The sequence below is a fragment of the Sesamum indicum genome, linkage group LG8, assembly GCF_026168435.1.
Source record: "Sesamum indicum cultivar Baizhima isolate 11 linkage group LG8, ASM2616843v1, whole genome shotgun sequence".
Lineage (NCBI taxonomy): Eukaryota > Viridiplantae > Streptophyta > Magnoliopsida > Lamiales > Pedaliaceae > Sesamum > Sesamum indicum.
This window is the reverse complement of record NC_142664.1, coordinates 28,869,122-28,889,990: the sequence shown is the minus strand read 5'-3', so window position 1 is coordinate 28,889,990 and position 20,869 is coordinate 28,869,122. Positions and strand designations below refer to the sequence as shown.

The following is a 20,869-nucleotide window of genomic DNA, read 5'->3' as shown; positions in this document are numbered from 1 at the left end:
CCAGTATCCGCCAGATCGCTTTTCTCACTTAAGCACTCTCGTCACAAATAGAAATAAGAAAAGAAGGGGCAGGGTCAATGATCATTCACAACGAGGGCAGCAGATCCACTTCTTATATGACTTCTGTTGTGAGGACGAAGTGGGCATTTGGTCTAGTGGTATGATTCTCGCTTTGGGTGCGAGAGGTCCCGAGTTCGATTCTCGGAATGCCCCTTTCTTAATGGTAATTGTTTTAATTATCAGCCCCTATCGATATATCCGGCTTGGATAGACTTGATCACGAAAGACAATACAAACTCCCTAGCTATCTAATATATCCATCTCCCACCCAAATCCTTTTTCAACTCTCTGCAACTTTTCCCCCTAAGGTGCAATAATGGACTATTGCACTTTGTTCACGAAATAATAATTTTGATGTTAGACTACCAGTTTCTGAACGAACCATCCTTAGAGCAACGGAGGAACTCCAATGGTGCTGCCCAAAACTGATCCTTATCAATACACCAGGACCAGCTACCTTAAAAAGGAAATATTTATATATATATATATATATATACATACCAATCATCTGGAAACCTGTATATTAGAACTCCAACATTCAGCTATATATACAATTCCGTGCATGTACAGAATCACATACACACACACACCCCCTGTTTTGAATAAAGCAAAACACGAGGTGGATAATAATGGTGTAAATGGTCCCAGCCATCAGTATTCTACATTCACTCTCATAAAATGCTATTGCTCGTATAACTTCACGGCCAGGTTTAACTCCATCTTGTTAGCATTTTGTTTCCCTTTCAGTTATGATACAGTATTTGCATAGTTTGCTTTTTTAATGATACGAATTGGAGATATCAGCAAGGTCGGCCTCCTATTGATTCTGACACTTTCTGATGTCTCATATTCCTCTTCAGAATCCTCAACAACACATGTTGCAAGATCCTCACTCGACATTGAAGAGTCATCGTTCCTTTCTTTATCCCTTTTGAGGGCGGATGCAGCTTCAGGAACACAGTCCTCATCATTCTGTAAATCAATTATAATTGGAGATTTGCCAGTACATGTTTTAGAAGTTCCTTGTGAAGCCTTTATTTCACCCATCCTGAAACTACTAAGCAAACAATGGGAAGGTCTCGCTTTGTCATCTTCATCAGCTCGATATCTGTTCATAGTGCACTCTGGTGAAGTGGCTTGCTTCTCAGGTCCTTCCTGTTTGAGATATAAAAATTAGCACATGTATAGGTTGTTCGACAGCAAGTTAGAGGAGAAATATTTTTCCAAATTATGCATAGGAAAGTATTGAACACAAGAAACCACACAGAAATGCCATATCCACCTGCCATTTAGAGGAAAAAGAAAGCCAGCAAGACCCTGAAGTTGAGGATTTTTCAACTACACCTTATCTTGATGTTTCTATGCGAGGAAAATATATGCTTGTTCGCAAGGGATTACCTCCATCGGCAGCCTCATGTTACGGAATTGATTAATTGGCACCAGCTCCTTATGAGAAGTCCTTTGCCCTAAAATGTCCCTGAAGGATTGTTGTTCCTTAATTTCATAATTATCACTGGAAGGGAACTCAATACCAAGACATGATTCTTTCACATCATTCTCCTGTAAAGAATGTGCACTGCTGTCTCCCTCATTCATACCACTTTGAAGACCTTGGTTATTACAAACAGCTGAAGCATCTTTCATGGCCTTATCTTCAACTATTCTGTGGATCACTTTCCTAATATGATCGCGTTTTCTGAGAGATACCTCAGCGGGATGGAACCAATCCTGATTAAGCTGCACAGAAAGAAAAAGTTATATTCTCCTGCACTACAATTTCCAACATGAAAATAAAGAAATGCCACAGATGGTTTTCCCAAAGAGCAGCAAGAGCAAAAACTACAAGTAATTAAAATCCAAATGGAAACTAAAGTAACAACCACGAATGCTTTCTTAGTGCAGGTAGATAAGTCAATGCTTAACCTGGAATCTATAAAAGACAAAAGATTCCATTGGGAGAATGTTTCCATGCCCATCGCCAAACCCTATGCACCATTTCATCTGTTATTCAATTCAATATCTTCCTTCTTTTTAAGATGTTTCAAAGATACACCTTCCCATGAATAAATTCCTATAAAGCTTCACATGTGCCACGCACCTATAAAGCATATAGTCTTTGGCCAATTCTTTCATACATTATGGATGTGAAATGATTCACAAAAATAATACAGTCCATATCATTGCATTACCTTCAAAAATTATAGAATATATCACACTGATAGGAGCTCTCATTTTACTTAAGAACGTAAGCATCCACTTTGATCGATGAAAAGCAATAGGACATGTAGTGACAGTACTATATTTAACAAATAAATTCCAGAGAGAATTTGATTCTGAGAAACGTAAAGGACAAATACAAATGGAGGTCACATTTTTAGCTTAACTGCATATGATGCTTAAAACCTTAATCAACACAACTTGAACTGGAGCATCATTAAATGAACCATATTTATCATACTGAACTCAAGAAAGCTACTCGGAGTACAGAAACTAGTGCTCAGATATCACCTAATGCATGTCTTGTTCTACCAATCAAGTTTTCCTCTTCCAAAGGAGATAAGACGACAACTAAGTCAGAACAAAATATTACTACCTCTAGATTTTGTCACTCCTATTTTCTTTTGGGAATATTATAAAATAGATTCATTTCGTATTCATAATATGATCTTTCTTTAAATAATAAAACAACATTACTAACTTGCAACCACTACTTGAAGGCAATTTTGCAACATACTCAGAAGTTCCATCTTGTTAATTTTCCTCTAAAACTCCGAGCCTAGCAAAAGTAGATAAAGTTAGGGACAGATGGTAGTCTTTACTGCTCAAAAATAGAAAAGATTAGGAAGTCCTAAACCAAAAGGAAGCAAAAAAGTCAGAAGTCAAATAGGTAGTACCCTTTCAATTGACTTTCAGAAGAGAGAATAATCTATGTTCAATGTCCAAATGAGACAACTTACATAGTCAATACATTTAGTGTCACTGAAGTTCAAAGCCTGCTCCAGAAAAAGCTCTGCGTAGTGAAGCAAAAAAAGGCCACAATCGAACGAGTTTTCTTGCTGTGGCAGCTGAAACAAAACATGAAAAGGAAACAGGAAACTTAGATTGTTAAATTGGCTTATGTAAATAGGAAAAGAAATAAGTGTTAGGCAATTTAATAATGATGACAGACAAAATTAGGCTGCATGCTAGTCTGTGGCTGCCTTAGTTGGCAAGTTTCGCATGCAAATTCAGGGTCTCAATAAAAAAGTACCAACATTAACTGCTAACAGCTTCATTCTAGATGATTCCAAGCCTTCACTCATCAGATTATAATTAATTGCTTCAAGCGCCCGGCACATGGGAAGGAAATCTGGGAAAACGGCTAAATGACTATAAAAGCTTTATCTCAATAAAAGCTCTATGTCTATGTCAGTTAGGAAAATTCAGAAAGACCAACATTGTGACCAAGAACTCATATTTACATTACAATCTTTCCACCAGTTACATATTCTCTTCAAAATTAGACAAAGTCCCAAATTTCACCACCCAAAACTAACTTTAATTGCCCTTTCCCAGAACTAAATGAGGGGGCCCTCCCTCATCCAAAAAAAAAAAACTCACTTTGTTAGAAGAGTATTAAAATGTCCCCTCAAAAGAAAAAAGAGAAGATTATTGAAATGTCACATTATTCACCCCACAAGAAAATGAAGCAGTTAAGCTTGCTAACTGGTACCATCTTTTCCATCAAAAACCACTCCAGATCAAGAATAACATCATGCAGTATTTATTCACTCTTGGATTATTCTAACAAAGGTAACGGAGATGGAATGAGGGCAGAGTAAGAGAACCTGAAGTGCAACAAAATCTAAATTCGAGAACTTCGCTGATATATCTTCTTCCTGGTTATTGTGTCGTTCTTTCCATTCTTCCCACAAGTAACTGCCATTACAAGATAAGAAAAGTCTGATGTGATTCTGGTATGCATATATATTCAAGATTGCCAAAACACAAGAAATCCCAAGGGAAGGTGGCGGATGCTCAACAATGTCCCAAGTAAACAACCGATCTGAAAACCACAAAGATAATCCATTGTAATTCTGAGTGCTGAATACTGATATTTCTCTGCAAACCAAAAGGACCAGTATAGATGACATACTTTTTTATTTTGCTTGTCCCACCAATCAGGAATTGGTACAAGGAACTTGGGGTTGAGGCTTTGTTTATTTCATTTATCTTTATTCTTGATGATAAGATAAAGTGCTATGCTGGAGTAATCTAAAAAGTTTCCCTGTCCAGGTTTCTAAAAAATTCTATGGTCTAGCCAAAACCCAAATAACCACATTGTAATGTGAATCTAAATTTTTTTCAGATAACTTACACCCTTTAGAGTGTAAATAAAGCGTGTAGCAAGCACAAATCACTCATTCTACAAAAAGCTTGCATCTGGCAATACCAGACAAGATGTAGAATAAAAATTGCCATACATCAAATCTACAATAATGGCATTGAAGTTTCCATTTGCTTTCAGTATAATGGCTTGTCTAGAACATCAGTTGCCAACAGCTTACCTTCTAATAAGATTCTCTAACCCTCTATGGCTTCCTCTGATAGAATCCATGTGTAAAATGCACGGGAGCTTGGATGAGTCGTCCATAAATTTATCTGCACAAGGATACCCAAGTTGAAGAGAAAAAAGTAGCACTGACTAAATAAACAAACTGCAGAAGATGATGTGGAGAGCATGCCTCTTAATTTGGCAACCTCCCCAGGATGGCAGATAACAATCAAACTCCAATGCAGGCTACCAAAAGAGAGACGAAGTTACTCTAAAACCCACTAAATAAAACATATGTACTTGAAAGTTCTATGACAGCATTTATTACCTGAAGTTTACAGGTATAAATACGTAATCTTTTTCAAAAATGTTTACATTCCTTGTCCATTTACGAACACGTTGAAAAGCGTCTCTTCCTTCCCAAGCTCTAGACAGATCTTGATCCATATCCGCAAGCTTCCGGAAGAAAAATGTGTTGAAAAAATGGAATCTATGCCGCATCTCTGCTTTGGTTTTATTGAGAAGATATCTGTCATTCAACCATAAGTTGTCGGTTATAAATTATTTGATTTGGTAAATGAAAAGTTAGTGTTCTTGGCAGAGGCACCACTACTTCTACTCGAGTAGTCTCATAATGTCAGTTAAAGATTTATGCATGCCTATTATCTATAAAGGTCAATCTGTTATAATGTGTTGTGTAGCCAATAACCGGTACAACATTTTATATGAATTATTTAAATTTAGTTAAGTTTATCTAGTAGAGAGATGAAAACTTCTCGTGCTCAAAGGATTGGCAGTTCTATAGAAAGAAAAACTATCTAATTCTATCCATGGAACAGTAATGGAGACAAGTGAAAAATGATCTTTGTTTTCTTGATTTAGAGGGTGAAAAGATCATGATCAGGGAAGGGTTAAGATCTTCTGATTAAAATGGACCAAAAAAAGCAAACAGAAAGAAAGAAAAAGAAAGCAACAAAAGCCAAAAGAAAAGTGTTAGACTTGACTGACATGGGAAAAATCATATTTTGTAAGCCATACATTTGAAGTGAATCAAGAGGACAGACAAAATTGTCAACAACTAGTACACCCAGGAAATAGCAAACTCTTATAGACATTCTCACGAGTATTGAAGATGTAGGAAGTGAAGATTTTCACACAATAATAGTTAAGCATGAAAGTCATGAAATATTAACCAGACCTGCAAACTTACTTAATATAGAAGTCAATGATAGTGTCGTTGATGAAAGTCCTTGGCTGTAATAGCTCAATATCCTTTCTACTTATGAAGACGGCATCAGGATCCCCATCCGGGTATATTATTTCTTCAAAGGACTCATGAAAACTACATTTACTGCAATCAAATGACAATTTGAATAGTACTTACTTTAATAAAAAATGAATAAGAAAAATAAAATAAAAAAGAAACAGAAACTGCAGCTTATGAGATGACACAGCCAGTCACAATTTATGGACCAACCAAATGCTTGCTGCAAAGGTAATTACTCTTTTGCTTAATATTACTATTGATTTTGAGAAAAAGAATCTCAACTTGGTCTTATCCAAAAATAATTTTCATTGAAAAAGTTCTTCACATCAAACAATGAGGAAGATCATGCGTGACTTTCCTTGTTAAGTTCTTTCGATTTAACTAAACCCACTCACAGCTTCTGGTTTAACCCTTCTGCCCTAATTCACTGTGGATGTCTCATTTTTTGAAAGATAACATGAAGAGTTTCCATATTTAGCTCAGTTGGGGATCTTAACTACCAAGGAGTGTTTGAAGACAAGAAAGTGTAAACCTTTCCCCACATATGAGACACCATAGAACATGAAACAGGGAAAAGTTTCAAGGGAAAAACTCTGTAATCTACGAACACGTACCTTAAAATGGTTTCCCACGAGGCTTTATATTTCACATCCAATGATTTAATTTCTTCTTGCTTTTCAGACCACTGATCATCAAGAACAACAAATTCTAGTTCCATAGTGCCTGCATCCAGTTGGGGAAAACCTTAATCAAATTATATTACCAACTGACAGAATATACATGTTCATGCATAGACTATCACTTCAAAAACTTTTAAGATTTATTGAGTTGAAATGTGCATCAGAATGTAATACGAAGTCTAAGAAAAATATTAAAAGTGGAGAACATTTTATGCAAAGGAAAAATGATATTGATGCCAGTTTTTAATCCATTCGAACAGTTTAATAGGCACTACCGTTACGGGTACCTATTTATAGCAACTAGGTATATTCTATTTGCATGAGGAATATGATATAGATTGCGATTTTATAATAGATCATCTATATCAGGTCAACATGGTCTACCGCTATATATGCAAACAATGCAACTAAGATGCAAGAACCAGCTATATCCTGGGAAAAAGTATTGATATCTCAAAGTAACAAACTTAGAATATAATCAACTTCCAATTTACCCAACGACTAAATGTGACTATTTTTTGCTTATCAACCTCTCATTCAATTATGTTTTCCTGCCAAAAAACATTTCCTGAAAACCTGTGCACTCCTTCTATGCAATTGACAATAAATCCATCATCTGATCCAAGTCCTTAAGAAATTAAGAAGAAAGAAGGCCCATCAGGAAGGTAGAAACTGCTGAAAGAATGAAAAGGGAAAACACCATGCACCAGCCTCCACTTTTCTTCAAAGAAAAAAGAGAATTATATTTTCCATATTTAAGCATTCCATGAACCAGAATAGGGGCCAAACAAGCATATGATTAAATATAATCTTCGTAGCAGTAATACAATGTACACAAGGAATTGAAGCTAAACCTAATGGAATATATATTCTTCTTGAAATTGTACCAATGTAAAGGCACATCCTTATGGAAAAGCAAGGTCAAGGCAAACTGAAGATTCTTAACCCTCACAGTAACAGTAGAAAAGAGTACAGAACAACAAATTACTAAGAAAGGGAAATACGATCATCCATAAAATATCACACAATATTGAAAAGAATTGAAACAAGTATAGCATCTTAAGATAAAATGCAAATGAATGTTGAATCTTAGCCATTGGAGATTAGTATAAAGAGGAAAGGTGAATCCTATGACAAGATCAATGACAAATAATAGCATATGCACCTGAATTTGTGTCCTTGTATTTGAAGTGTAGATTCACAGCATTGGCCTTAACCTAGACTCAGCAAGTGAAGAAAATTTTAAGCTAAAACTAGATTCTAATCCGCATCAAAACAGAAAACTTCTTTGAGGAAAGGTGAACTCACACTTTCACATTTTTGATACTCAATTTTTGAGATATTGAAGGTCGGCCATTCAAGGTAATACAGTCTCTTCGTCTCGCCAAGGGGTGATCCTTCCAGTCTGATGCACCTCGGAGAAAAGGTCAAGAGACAACTTGTATAATACCTGTCCCCATACTTGACATATTTGGGAGCAACGACCACTACTGCTTCCTGCAAAACAAAATGAAAGAGATGCATAAATAAAGAAAAACGACCCGCTTATGGTAAGAGAGGGCGAGAGAGATGGACAAGCGGTACACAAGCATTTCTAATCCCCAACAAGAAGAAGAAATTCACTGCATACTTCTAAGTAGTGTAGGGGTAAGTTGGGAGATTTAAAGATTCCAGTAACATAATAAAAAATATAAACAAGTCTTTTCTTAACTGTCACGTGAAAGTGCTTACTTTGATTTCAAATCCTCTATAAGAATTTGAAGATTGCAGTAGCACGCAACATATAAGGAAACTAGTATCCTCACATCCTTTAAGTCATTACACAATTTTATCTAAACCAACAACTACTTCATAGTAATACACTCACACAATCATTGCTCCTGGAACGACAATCTGATGATTGTTCCTTTAATGAACCTGAAAAAGAAATGAGATCAAGATAACTCATTGTAAATGCTATGAAATTATGTCGGTCATGATGCGCAAATAACCTGCATTATCTGCTAGCGCAAAAGAAGAAGATGGTGATCTGAACTCCATTCTTTCATCTTCATCAGAATCTACATTAAATACCTCGTTCTTCATACAAGGAGGACCAATCAATCCTCAGAAATTTACATCAGTGAAATTAATTCATAAATTATAATAAAGAGACCAAGCCAAAAATCAAATACATGGCTGAAATAAGAGATAAAATACTAAGTGAACTATTTACATGGTTCGTGCCAGTTGTGCAACCTCCAGGTTTTGTGTTTCCCTGTTCACAGGATTTTGATACACAAGGAGATTCAAAAACCTGATGCTTTAAGACAGAAAAAGCATGAGATTTATAGTTTAAAGAACCAGGTGATATTTTGACGTCCATCTCAAAAGTTCTATCTGTAGGAACACCATCAGTAACATCAACATCGGGGAAGTCATTTTCGGAATCATTTTGCTGAGTCAAGTTTCCTCGTGCAACTGCAAAAGATATTTGTGAAGTTCACAATTCCGTATCAATATTTCTACAAAATGAAATGATTAAGGAACCCAGAATCAGTGCAGCACTATGATAATGATAAAGCTAAGGCAGAGAAGAAATGAAATTAACAACAAAAGTTAGTAGGGTTACGTAAAATTATTAAAACTAGTTAATCTCTATTTTGACATTTATTGGTAATTTTTCTAGTGAATAATGAGAAGTATTTCATGAAAATTAATTAGGAGAATTCTTTTCTATATGAATGCTGATGCTACTAGTACCCCTGATAACTGCGCAATGGCTTTACATTAAGAATGGATTTCTTACCAACACTAAATTCCAAGTTAAAAATGTAACTTGTATGAGTAGCATAGAAACTTTTTCAGTTATTGGGCAGCTAACCAATTTAACTTTGCTTGAACTCGAACAAGTGAAACCCTACCTCCTGTTGTCCTGAACCAAACCTACTCATAATTTTTTTCCGTTCCTAAGATATTTGATGATCTTGAAATGATGCTCTAAATCGTTATTATCTGACTAGATGTAAATGGAAGGAAAATGCTTTTTTCACTTTACCTTTCATTTTCCCATTCCTAGATAAAACTAAGATCCTGAACATAATCCTTGATGTTCATCAAAGTTCTACAAACTCTTTCACTTGGCCACTGAATATCCATATTCCTTAGCAGTTATGAATTATAAAATCAATGAAATCATATCGAAACAACATTAACCAATTGAAAAAAGCTACATGAAATTCACAGATTGAAAATTGCAGATTTAATGCCATTCACACTTTAACGTCAGAGCCATTATTATTTGAAAGAAAATATTAATCAAACGGAGAAGTGTGATTAAATTAATCATTATCACTTTGTTATCAACATGAGTAGTTGAACTTTAATGTCGTGGAATCAATGGACAATTACCGTCAATATCATGGACTCTTTTTAAGGTTTAGGCACTTAATTGTAAGAGTAGAACACACCAACTAATGCATATACCTGTTTTAGAAAACATTAGTTCATATGATTCAGTTTGTAGCAACAATAATTTATCAAATGGTCGAGATTCTTATCGTCAGAAACCAGTGTAGCACTCAACTTAAGCCATATAATTCTCATACTTGGTTCTCATTCAAGCAATTTATTGAGAAAGGTGGGGCGTGAATTTTACCCAATAGATTATGAAATTTAATTATACCCACATCCTATCCACAGTCTGAAAAGATCTCGGTAACAATAAATCAACTGGACGACAAGAAACCAAATTTTCACAATCCCCCGTTAAAACAGCAGGCTATTTTTTCAGCAAGCATGCAAAACAGTTGACCAAACCCCATCATTCAGACAAAATTATCATCAGCATAGACACCACCACCCCATCATCCAACAAACAGCATTTTAACGTCCCAAATACAATTATTCGCGCGGGCACGGACTTACAGTACTCAAGAAAAAAGTATTTGTCAACGGATTGATGATGATGCGCTGGTTTCTTGCTAGGGCTTCTGGTTCCAAATTTTGCAAGGGTTTTACGGGATTCAGTCTCGACGCGCAAATCATCATCGGCGAACTCAAACACCGAAAACTTGTCGTCCTTGCTCGAGCCGCCGCCATAGGTAGCACCGGCGGAACTAACTTCACCGGCAGTGAATGACTTATACTTGGCATTTCTCCTCTTTCCCATTGTGATCACTCAACTTTGAGAATGGGAGAAGAGTTCTCAGTTCGAACACTGGAAAGTTTCGTCTCTGTAACGCCTTTATTTTAAAACTTGAATATAAAGAAAAATATATTTATTTATACGTATTTCAATTAAAACGATTTACTATTATTTTTATTCCAAGCATCACCTTTTTACATATTTACATATAAAAAAAATTCCATGACTATTTTATACACAAATAAATATATATTTTTTATAATACTTGACACCACACAAATATCAATTCTAAATTAATAAAACATATATTTATATATAACTATCACATCTTATTTAATATTAAATTATATATTATTTGAGACGGTCCTTTTAGTAATCTATATAATTTATTCTGTCATTTATTTTTAATTTTTTTAAAATTTATTAATTATTTTTAATTTCTTCACTTTTTATGATCTTCTATAACTACTTTTCGATAATTTTGTTTTTTTTTTCTCATGCATTTTGTTAATCTTTCCAACTTATGTATTATCTTCCTTATCAATGTTTTTAATATAAATCAAAATATTTATATTAATTTATTATCTTATATGTATGTTTTTAGGTATTTTTTTATTCTATAAAAATTAAATAATATAAATATTTTATTTAAATAATTGTTGAATTTTATACACATGCATGATATGTGTCACATTTATTATTACTAATATATTTAAAAAATTATTTTTTCCTCCCAACACAGCAACACTAAATTTTAAAATATTATTTTATATTCTTAAATATTTGTATCAATAATATTATTTATTTATTCAAATAATCAAATCATCTTTTAACTGCTAAAATATTTACTCTTTTGATCCGTGTTTAATCATATATTAATTTTTTATTTTTAAAATCTATGTTGTATATATAATTATATGAGTCACAATAGCTAACAAAATAAAACAACGCATTCTTATCAATGGATTAAATATGTTGTCATTTTCACCAAACCAAAATTTAGAAATAAAAACAAAAGCAAGCATGGCGAAACCTTCTCTGTGAATTGCTTCAATCGCCTAAAATATTTAACACGATTTTGCGGTGTCTACGAAACGCGATCTTTCTCTTGGAGTAGCATAATTATAAGTGAGGCTGTTCAAACATTTTTTGTAAGTAAAGAAAAGTTCTTCTTTGTCCTACAATGTTTTTGAAATATATACATATATAGTTTAAATTAAACTCATTTTGAATAAATTCAATATCTTGGGTAAATTACAAGAGAGTTTATGTAATAATTATAAATACAATTTTATTATTTGAAAAATTACAAAACTCCCTGAATAATTAATAAATATCTTGCACTAGGCTGTTACGAGAAGGTATTTGATATTTAGGTAGATCCGATACATGTACAAAATTAATTACATACAAAATTCAATACAAAAGGTTTGCACAGATAAATTATTGTAGAGCAAATGAAATAGCAATTTATTATGAAATTATGTTTGGTTTTAACTATATATTAAGGATTTATCTTAGAAAAAAAGGTATTGGACAATGGTTTAAGTGTGGATACAAAGGCAAGAAGTGTGATTGTGTCCAAATACAGAACTCCAAATCTCACTAAAATTACACAACAAATATACATGCCACAGTAATTAAATTTAGGATATGGTAGAGGGGAAAATGAGTCGAAAACCCTAGCAAGTATCAGTTACCGTTGGAGAAAGGTAAGCTGCAAGAATGGGCATCATGAGTTTATCAACAATAAGATTAGATATGGAAGAAAAGGTCATTTGGATGTAACAATATATACGTACGTACCCCAGCTTGAGAGAAGTGTCAGAGTCCTCGTCAGGACGATGGACTAAGTCCTGATGAAAATTGGTGATTGACTCGGCTGAATTTCCTTGCTCCATGCCGTTTCTTGCACATCCCAATTTCTGCCTCTACAACATTGATTCAAGAATGTGAGAGGCAAGTTCATTACTTGATACATCATCACACCAAGGAGACGACGGAAATAAGAGAAGATGGAGAGAATAAATGAACATCCACCTGATTAGCTTCTTGTTTTAAGCGTGCGTTTTCCGCCATTAGTTCTGATTCCTGCATGTTTGAGAATGAGTATGTATATAGCCGGAACATGATCACTTGCTTAGGATGTTATAGAGACGGATACAATTTACTTACAATCATCAATACTAACTTTTCTAAAAAGGGCGCCATCATAATGAATTAATCCTAAACTAATTAGTATAACTCATGATATAGGCAGCCATGACGAAAAGTTAGGTTTCAGAACTTGCCCTTGTCTTCAGCTTGCTGATCTCGCTCAAGAGCTTGTCATTCTGCACATAATTACACATGCAAACGTTATATAACTATACATGCAGCGAAAACAGTAATTAATAATACTACAAACACAACAGAAATTATTACCTTTGTCTTCCCAACGCGGTTTAATCCCGTCTCCACCAATTTCTCAAGCTTCATCAAATCACTCATGCCAAGTCCTTGGAGCTCTTCACCCATAAGTTGCCTACCATAACAATTGTTCTTAATTAGTCTTCGCTTGTATTCAAAAGTACAATGTAGAAAGATCTTGATATGAAAGAAGAAGTGATTAATGAAGCAACTTTAACTCAAGAGTCAGGTCTCCGAGCTCCTTGCTGATCTTAGCATGGTTACTGCTTCCACTCTATATAGCAAACAAGAGAAAACGGCTCATCATTCATGAGAACGTTAATGAAACACGCATGAAACAAGTATTCGTTAATGTTGTTCACAATCGGTGCGTACAAAGATATTGGTACAATTAGTGCTTTGTCAATTGTTTCTTCATGAAAAGAAACTAACAACCTATGAATTTCAATGTATTACAACTTGATCATGATGAAGCAAGGCTAGAGTACCTGAGTATGAAGGGGTTGCTGCCCAGGCTTATTAGACTTCTCTGACTGCAGACTATGCCTTTGGATGAGTTGCATCATACTTCAAAAGCCACAAGTAAAGGAAACAACTAAATATGGATTCCATGTATACATTACAGAAAATTAATCTCAATTAGAGGATAAATGTAAATAGGCTTAAAGACAATTTTCGTTTCCTAACTTCAGGCCATTATCGTTTTAGTCCCCTAAGTTACTAGGGTTCCATTTTGGTCCCGTAAAATAGAAAAAATCTCAATTTTGGTATAAATTTGATCGAAAAGTTGAGTCACTCGCTGGAAAAAGTCACATGCCAGGCATGTGACTTTTTAAATTGCGCTTGCATTGTGATTGGCTGAAAAAGATGATGTGTTGAAGACATGGCCTGAAGTTAGGGGACTAAACCAAGAATTGTCTGAAGTTAGAGGACGAAAAATTGCCTTTAAGCCTTTTATTTTCAGCAATCACAATGCAAGCCCCAATTTAAAAAGTCACATGCTTGGCATGTGACTTTTTCCGGCGAGTGACTCAACTTTCTGATTAAATTTGTACCAAAATTGAGATTTTTTCAATTTTACGGGTTCAAAATGGAACCCTAGTAACTTAGGGGACTAAAATAAGTATAGCCTGAAGTTAGGGGACGAAAATGCTTTTAATCCATGTAAATATATATCATATCTATCAATGAAGATTAAACAAAGCATTTGTTACAAACATTTTGAATTAAGAAACGGTAAGTAAGATCAAGAAAGGGCTTCAATTATATCCTTATTATTTCCAATTGTTGAGTTCATATCTTTTTTGCCTCTTTTCCATCATTTAAAAAATGGGTTAATTGCATTTTTTTTTATCTAATTATGTTTGTTTGGTATTTTAGTCATTTATATTGCTTGGGATGCAAAATAGTCCTGTATATTTTTAATTTTACTATAATTTAAGACACATAATTGGCTGTCGGCATTCCACCGACACACGCAAGGCACATGAGACTTTCTTGCCAAATTTGTTCTAAATTCACAAAAACTAAAAATACACAGAACTATTTTGCAACTCTTATCAATATATGAAATGAAAATATCAAACAGACATAATTAGAGGAGGCAAAAAGCAATTAAGCCTTTAGAAAAACATAACATGTCCAAACATAATATATGAACTATGCATGTCATTCAAAACTCAAATAACGAGTAGTATTTCATTTTTAAAGTGAATGTACATGTTTTATAAGCCATTATTACAAAGCAAAATGCAAAAGTTCATTTGATAAAAATTTTCAAGATTTGGAATTTGGGAAATAGATAATTTGTCACTAATTATGCGGTCACAAAAAAATAATATATATTAATTGAAAAAAATTAGTATTCAATTACAAATATTGATAAGCTAATTGATTTTGGTCCCAATATTTCTAATCTAACCACATTACATCCACTACAAGAAATTATCTAAATAGTTACGAAAAAATTTGATGTTAAAATCAACGTTGAGCTAATGAATAAATAAAATTCTTGCTAAATTCGTTGCTAATTTATATAAGAACTGAATTCCATTATTTCGCCAAGTATAAATCTCGTTGCTATTAGTATTATTTCTTGTAGTGATCCTTTGACTCCAAAGATGTTGTAATTTTCATTCTAAGTGAACTCTCTGTTAATTTTCTAACGTAATTAGCATGTAGAACTTAGAGGGTGTTCGGCTAACGCTTTTATAAAATATTTTATAAGCTCCTACATCTTATAACACTTGTTTTAAAAAAAAATTAAAATGCTTTTACAAATAGTACACATTAATTTAATTCCAAATAAAAATTTAATATATAATTGTTTTACAATAACAAAAAAATAATGGCGAATTATTAACTAAACTTTTTAATAAAAATAATATATATGTATATTAATGCTGGTCAAATATTAATATAGATATATCATTGATGTTTTCTTTGTTAACGTGATGATTATTTCTAGTCGTATAATTTATAATGTCTTGAATTTATACTTTTCAGTGAGTATAATATCTACACCAATCTTATTTTATTTAACTATAATAATTTATTATTAAATAATAAAGTTTTTTTTTTGGATGTTAGAAAAAATAAATAGCAAAAAAATTCTTTAAACCCTAGAGACAGAGAAAGCATGAGTGTATGAATAGGGATATTTTTATTTTATGACATATTAATTTTATATACCTTATAAGATCTTACAAAAATAGTTAGAAAAATTAACTTTTTCTTTAAGAGCTTATAAGATCCAAAATATTTTATTTTGAGATCTTATAAGCTCTTTAAAAAAAATAGCCACACAAATATTGAGAGCTTATAAGTTTAAACAAACACCCTCTTAATTAATAAATTGTAAAAAATTGTAAAAAATTAATGGAGAGTTCATTTGGGACGAAAATTGTAAAAAAATTTAAATTAATAAAGAATGCAAAGTGGTGAGGCCAATAATATTAGGACCAAAAATCGCAAAGAACCTAAATTATGGGACACGAAATGAAATTTTTTTTTCTTAATTTATCCCTAAGTAGTACATAATCGAATATTTATATATGGCTAAATTATATTTTGCCTTCTGAATTATATATATCGTTCCTTACACTTTGTCATCTAAACTTTTTTCTTTTTGTCCAATTATTATCTCAATTTTGTAAAATATTCACTTTGTCATATATGACCATTTTTTCGTCAGTTGTTTTGCCGAAAAAATTTTACTTGCAATACACATATGAGAAATATCACATCACATTACCCTTAAATATCATATATGCACAACATGTGATTTTTTATTTTTATTTTTTTGCAGAAAAATCAATCGAAAATTGATCATACATGTCAAAGTGCAAAATTTTCAAAGTTAATATAGTACGTTGACCAAAAACAAAAAAGTTTAGATAATAAAATATCAAAATAAATATAATTCAAATGGCAAGATATATTTTACCTTTCATATAAATCTACATGCATGCATGTACAAACAAATTATATGTATATGTGAAGTTCAGCGTACCTATGCCTTAATATTTTAAGCTCAATTTATTCAAACAAATAAGTAAGTTTTTTGCCAAAGCGATTCATGTCTGGTCCTTATAAATATATTGAATTTGAATAATTCGAATAATTTTTTATTTAAAATCGTCCAATGTTATGGGTGAATAGCAATTTATCTTCCTGTGATATTGAAAATGAGCACATTACCTCCCTATGAAAAAAATATAGCAATTAACCCCCTATACAGGGAGGTAAATTGCTTCATTTTAAAAATCATAGGGGGGTAAATTATTATATTTTAAAAAATACAGGGAGGTAAATTGCTATTTATTTTTTCATAAGAGGATAATTTGTTCATTTGCGATATCACAATGGGGTTCCTTGCATTTTCCCCCCAATGTTATCTAGAGAAGGTAATTTTGTACTTAATAAAATCATTTCACTTTATAATTTATTGAGTTGAATACTGAAGTTATCTGCTGTTTATCTTTATATTTTAACTAAAATTCATTTTCTTTTATTTGGGAAAATAAAATATAAGAAGATGTGAAAATTCTCGAAAATATATATAGGAATATAACCTACATTACCAAAAGAATTCCTTATAAGGCTTTAGCATGGTTGGTAGGAATATTGAGTACGTTATTGACATGCTTTTGGGATAACATTTCTACGTAAAGATATTAATTAAATAATATACATTATAATGTTTTCAGATCTTTTCTGAAAGAATTCTTAATACTTATTCACAAAAATGCATTGTTAATTAAATTTTCTTTTCAAAAAATAAAATAGAGTGTCGTCAGCAGCAATACCACGCAATGTGAGATCTTTTGCAAGATAGTTTTGTTAAAAATCTTTGAAGAGTTCTTTTCACATACAAATCTCTTTCCAATCTTAGTTTTTCTTGTGAACAAAGTAGATATGCTAATGTGAGTCTCAAAAGGCATTTTCCTCTCCTAATGAGCATGAATCTGAATTCCTATTTCCTATTAATTTGGTGGATGATGATGATCCCAAAACGAGATAAGAATAGTTATCTAGGTCATTAGACACAATGAAGAAAAAGGAACATCAAAAGTTCAAGTAGAGTATATACGAAAAAGAATGAAAATTTAACGAGGTAAAAGTATCTATATGAAACAATTAAAATACATCATACCTTACATATCGTGAATAGATTTTTCTATGTTCGAATCTTATTACATCTTTTATTCCATATACTTAATATCTGCCATGTAAACAACATTTTCTTTAAATAAACTGCACCATTGAAATAGGATTTGAAACAAAGTATTAATCCAATCTCTTATTTATCATGCACCTGATGAAGTATCTTTCTACTCTTTTCTATTTGAAGCATGCACTGGTTTTACAAGTATATACTCAAAGTCTCATGCTGTACACACACACACACACAGACATAGAGTAGAAACAACTCTTAGCGTGCATATTGACAAAACAAATAATTTCGGTATGTATAGATCTATCTCAATATATTTTTGGAGGTAAGCAATATATTTGAAGAATATTCCTTTATTTTTAAAAACTTTGAGGAAAATGAGGAGGCCCTCTAGACATTGATGATAAAAACATCAGAAGACAGATAGTACGACGTTGCAGGAAAGAGGACAGTGGGGTTGGGACTTCAACCGATCAGAAGTAAACCATAAAATCACAGAGAATGGTCCTCGATCAGGAATTGATTTGATTTGGTTGACAAGAGAGAACGAGAGGTAGAGGGAAGTCTATGTTTTTCCCCTAAAAGCATAAATCAAGATTCCTTTATGGAAAACATAAATCGAGGTTTCATAAACACAGAAATCAATTCTCCTCTTTCGCCTCAAATGGCCCGCCCATGGCCAAGGACAGTACAGTTCTTGAATGGTTTTTACGCACAAAGATGAGATTTAGAGACAAGAAAGCATATGATAACAGCAAATAATTTGCAGTCTTTATGTGATTAGCTCAAGATATCAAATTATGAAATGTGGAAATTCTGTATGTATGTATGCTCATTAATTCTGGACCTTTGTTCTACTGTGGGTGGTTTCAACCATTTCTCATTGTATAGTAACTTAGTACATTTATAGTCACTGTAAGAACTGAGGTGGGGGTGTACGTTGTTGTGTGTGTTTGTGTGTGTGTGTGTGTGAGAGAGAGAGAGAGAGAACCTTGAGCTAGAATAGTCGAAGAGCTTGCCGGTGGCTGAGAAAACAATGAGGGCAATCTCAGCATCGCAGAGAGTGGAGAGTTCTTGAGCTTTCTTAAAAAGCCCTCTTCTCCTCTTTGAAAAGGTCACTTGTCTGGCGGTAAGGTTATCAATCTTCTTGATCTGAATCTTTTGCCTCACCATCTCTTACACGCACTGCAACCCCAAGATTGTATTATTTTAGATATATAATCCAAATACATATGTATGTACGTACATACCATCACTCAGTCCAACGGGAAGAGAGAGAAGAGAGATGATGGGGTTTGAGACATGGGTTTTGAATAAAACTATAGAAAAGCAAAGAGTAAAGCATATCTTTCAAGTACAACACAGAATCTGCAACCAGAAAACCCTTCTTCCCAAAAATCAAAGAGAGGGGAAATTAAAAAAAAAAAAAATCAATCACAACCAAGACAGAATCTTTTCTTCAAAAAGGAAGAAATAAATAAAAAAAGAGAAATGGGGGGCGGGGGGAGACAGTCGGACGATGATGAGATTCTTCTGTTTTCTCGCACAAAAGTAGAAGGTTGCATTTGCTAATTCAGGGAAGAAATGACATCACCTGCAGAAGAAGAGAGAAAGCAAGCAGCGGAGGCAGCAGCCCTAGAGAGCGAAAGTAGAAAGAAAGATGAGCAGGAAAAAAATAGCAGAAAGCAACACGCAAATCTGAATACCAAGTTTAGAGCAGCACATGAAGCAGCTAAAAAGCAGCTTGCAAATTAATTTCCCATATGGGTACTGTGGTGGGGATGGTGGGGCTAAGGTGGGCTGCAACCTGACCCTCTCTCTCTCTCTCTCTCTATATATATATATATAGAGAGAGAGAGAGAGAGATAAGGTTTGATCCATTGAAATTACCTTTCTGGGACGTTGGTAACAGTGCTTTACATTTTTTCCTCCAATGAGGATGTCCCAAAAACAGGAAACTGTGGGAGTGTGGGAGCTTGGGAGCAAAATTCATTATTATTATCTAATTAGAAATTGGAATTTGTTTTCAGTATTAATTTATTTCTTTCCCTCAGTTGCTAATATCTTTTGTTTAAAAATTAATATTATATGCACATTATATTAATTTAATTGCAGATTTAATTTTAATTTGCACTAAAAGATCTCAATATATTTCTTATTTTTTAATAGGGGTATTTGTTAAAATATTTGTAATTTTTCAAACAACGTATTTATAATTAAAGCAAATTGCAGGAGAACCTGTTGTAATTTACCCTACATAAAAAAACAATAAAATGTCAATTATATACAATAACCTAATTTTTTAATTACAAAGTTAAATACGACAGTAGTGTAGAATTTATTAGTTAAATTTGAAATACTCGCACCACATTTCTCAATTCGACAAAAAAGAAGCTTCTAATTTTTTATTTCGTTTGAGTGTATTATATGAAAAAAAATACGAGTACAATAATTAATTTCAACATTACACGAAAATTACTTATCATGAATATTGGGACGTAGATGGCGTAAAACTAGGGCACGTCGCTATCCGCTATTAAAACATATATAACACATGCCGCAAAACAAACGAATGATCAATACTCTTTTGGAATAACATCAAGATGAGAATGATGATTTTTTTGAAAAAAAAGAAAAACGAGCCCTTTAAATTTTTTATTTTTTTGTTAAAAGTGTATTATTTTACAACGTTCGATCATAAAATAAATATTTGCTTTTAGACATTTAAGAAAAAAGTAAAAGTTTTGACATATAGGTATATATTAACACAATATATATTTTTCAAATACTCAAAATTATCAAAATGAAAAAAAAAAGATAAATATATAAATTAGAAAACATATATATATATATGTATATGTAGGTTGGAAGAATGTAGATGGATGGATGGATGGATGGATGGAATATTGGTTGACAATTGAAGCCAATTAAAAATGAATATCCATCTTGTCAAATAAATAGAGATTAAGCAGAGTGTTGGGGACAAAAGAGGGAATTCAACTGTCACAAGTCAGAAAACCTGACCAGCCATATCATCTTTCTATCTATCTATATATAAACACTTGAGTCCTTAATTTGGATAATATATACTTTTATATTTTAATAATAATAAAGAAAA

The 20,869-nt window shown here is 32.8% G+C and overlaps 2 protein-coding genes and 1 non-coding gene across 8 annotated transcripts; 1 reads left to right on the top strand and 2 right to left on the bottom strand.

The window, feature by feature from the left end:
- Positions 1 to 141: 141 nt before the first annotated feature.
- TRNAP-UGG (transfer RNA proline (anticodon UGG)) lies at positions 142 to 213 on the top strand. The gene has a single exon. It is a non-coding gene; the product is annotated as a tRNA-Pro (tRNA).
- Positions 214 to 567: 354 nt separating this feature from the next.
- On the bottom strand, positions 568 to 10,766 carry LOC105169277 (Cysteine proteinases superfamily protein). Of its 4 annotated transcripts, none has more exons than XM_011089645.3 (15): positions 10,448 to 10,766; positions 8,757 to 9,001; positions 8,533 to 8,620; positions 8,409 to 8,458; positions 7,850 to 8,038; positions 7,707 to 7,758; positions 6,476 to 6,584; positions 5,805 to 5,945; positions 4,923 to 5,123; positions 4,785 to 4,840; positions 4,608 to 4,701; positions 3,888 to 3,978; positions 3,018 to 3,125; positions 1,459 to 1,797; positions 568 to 1,215 (listed from the first exon to the last, which is right to left on the bottom strand). In XM_011089645.3, the coding sequence occupies exons 1-15, from the start codon at positions 10,689 to 10,691 to the stop codon at positions 808 to 810; spliced, it is 2,415 nt and encodes an 804-aa protein (XP_011087947.1). In that variant the 5' UTR covers positions 10,692 to 10,766; the 3' UTR covers positions 568 to 807. The 4 variants fall into 4 exon arrangements, 3 of the variants coding, with proteins under 3 accessions (XP_011087947.1, XP_088740280.1, XP_020551252.1); XR_016066944.1 differs by having other exon boundaries at positions 1,083 to 1,215; positions 1,343 to 1,797; XM_088884154.1 differs by lacking the exon at positions 10,448 to 10,766 and having other exon boundaries at positions 8,533 to 8,601; positions 8,757 to 8,886.
- Positions 10,767 to 12,199: 1,433 nt separating this feature from the next.
- Positions 12,200 to 19,551, bottom strand: LOC105169276 (MADS-box protein SVP). Of its 3 annotated transcripts, none has more exons than XM_020695751.2 (9): positions 19,346 to 19,551; positions 18,743 to 18,936; positions 13,565 to 13,643; positions 13,289 to 13,350; positions 13,092 to 13,191; positions 12,959 to 13,000; positions 12,708 to 12,758; positions 12,474 to 12,592; positions 12,200 to 12,384 (listed from the first exon to the last, which is right to left on the bottom strand). In XM_020695751.2, exons 2-9 carry the CDS (start codon positions 18,922 to 18,924, stop codon positions 12,360 to 12,362), a joined length of 660 nt encoding a protein of 219 aa, XP_020551410.1. In that variant the 5' UTR covers positions 18,925 to 18,936; positions 19,346 to 19,551; the 3' UTR covers positions 12,200 to 12,359. The 3 variants fall into 3 exon arrangements, with proteins under 3 accessions (XP_020551410.1, XP_011087946.1, XP_011087945.1); XM_011089644.3 differs by having other exon boundaries at positions 12,474 to 12,598; positions 13,295 to 13,350; positions 19,346 to 19,548; XM_011089643.3 differs by having other exon boundaries at positions 12,474 to 12,598; positions 19,346 to 19,546.
- Positions 19,552 to 20,869: the final 1,318 nt, after the last annotated feature.

Coding starts and splice junctions, on each gene's coding strand:
- LOC105169276 (XM_011089643.3), bottom strand. CDS start 18,924: ATGGTGAGGCAAAAGATTCAGATCAAGAAGATTGATAACCTTACCGCC. Junction 12,759..12,958: donor TCAGCAAGCTGAAGACAAGG/GCAAGTTCTGAA, acceptor TCAAACATGCAG/GAATCAGAACTAATGGCGGA. Junction 12,599..12,707: donor TAAAACAAGAAGCTAATCAG/GTGGATGTTCAT, acceptor TCAATGTTGTAG/AGGCAGAAATTGGGATGTGC.
- LOC105169277 (XM_011089645.3), bottom strand. CDS start 10,691: ATGGGAAAGAGGAGAAATGCCAAGTATAAGTCATTCACTGCCGGTGAA. Junction 8,621..8,756: donor GCACAACTGGCACGAACCAT/GTAAATAGTTCA, acceptor CCTTGTATGAAG/AACGAGGTATTTAATGTAGA. Junction 3,126..3,887: donor TAGATTTTGTTGCACTTCAG/GTTCTCTTACTC, acceptor GTTTTGTTTCAG/CTGCCACAGCAAGAAAACTC.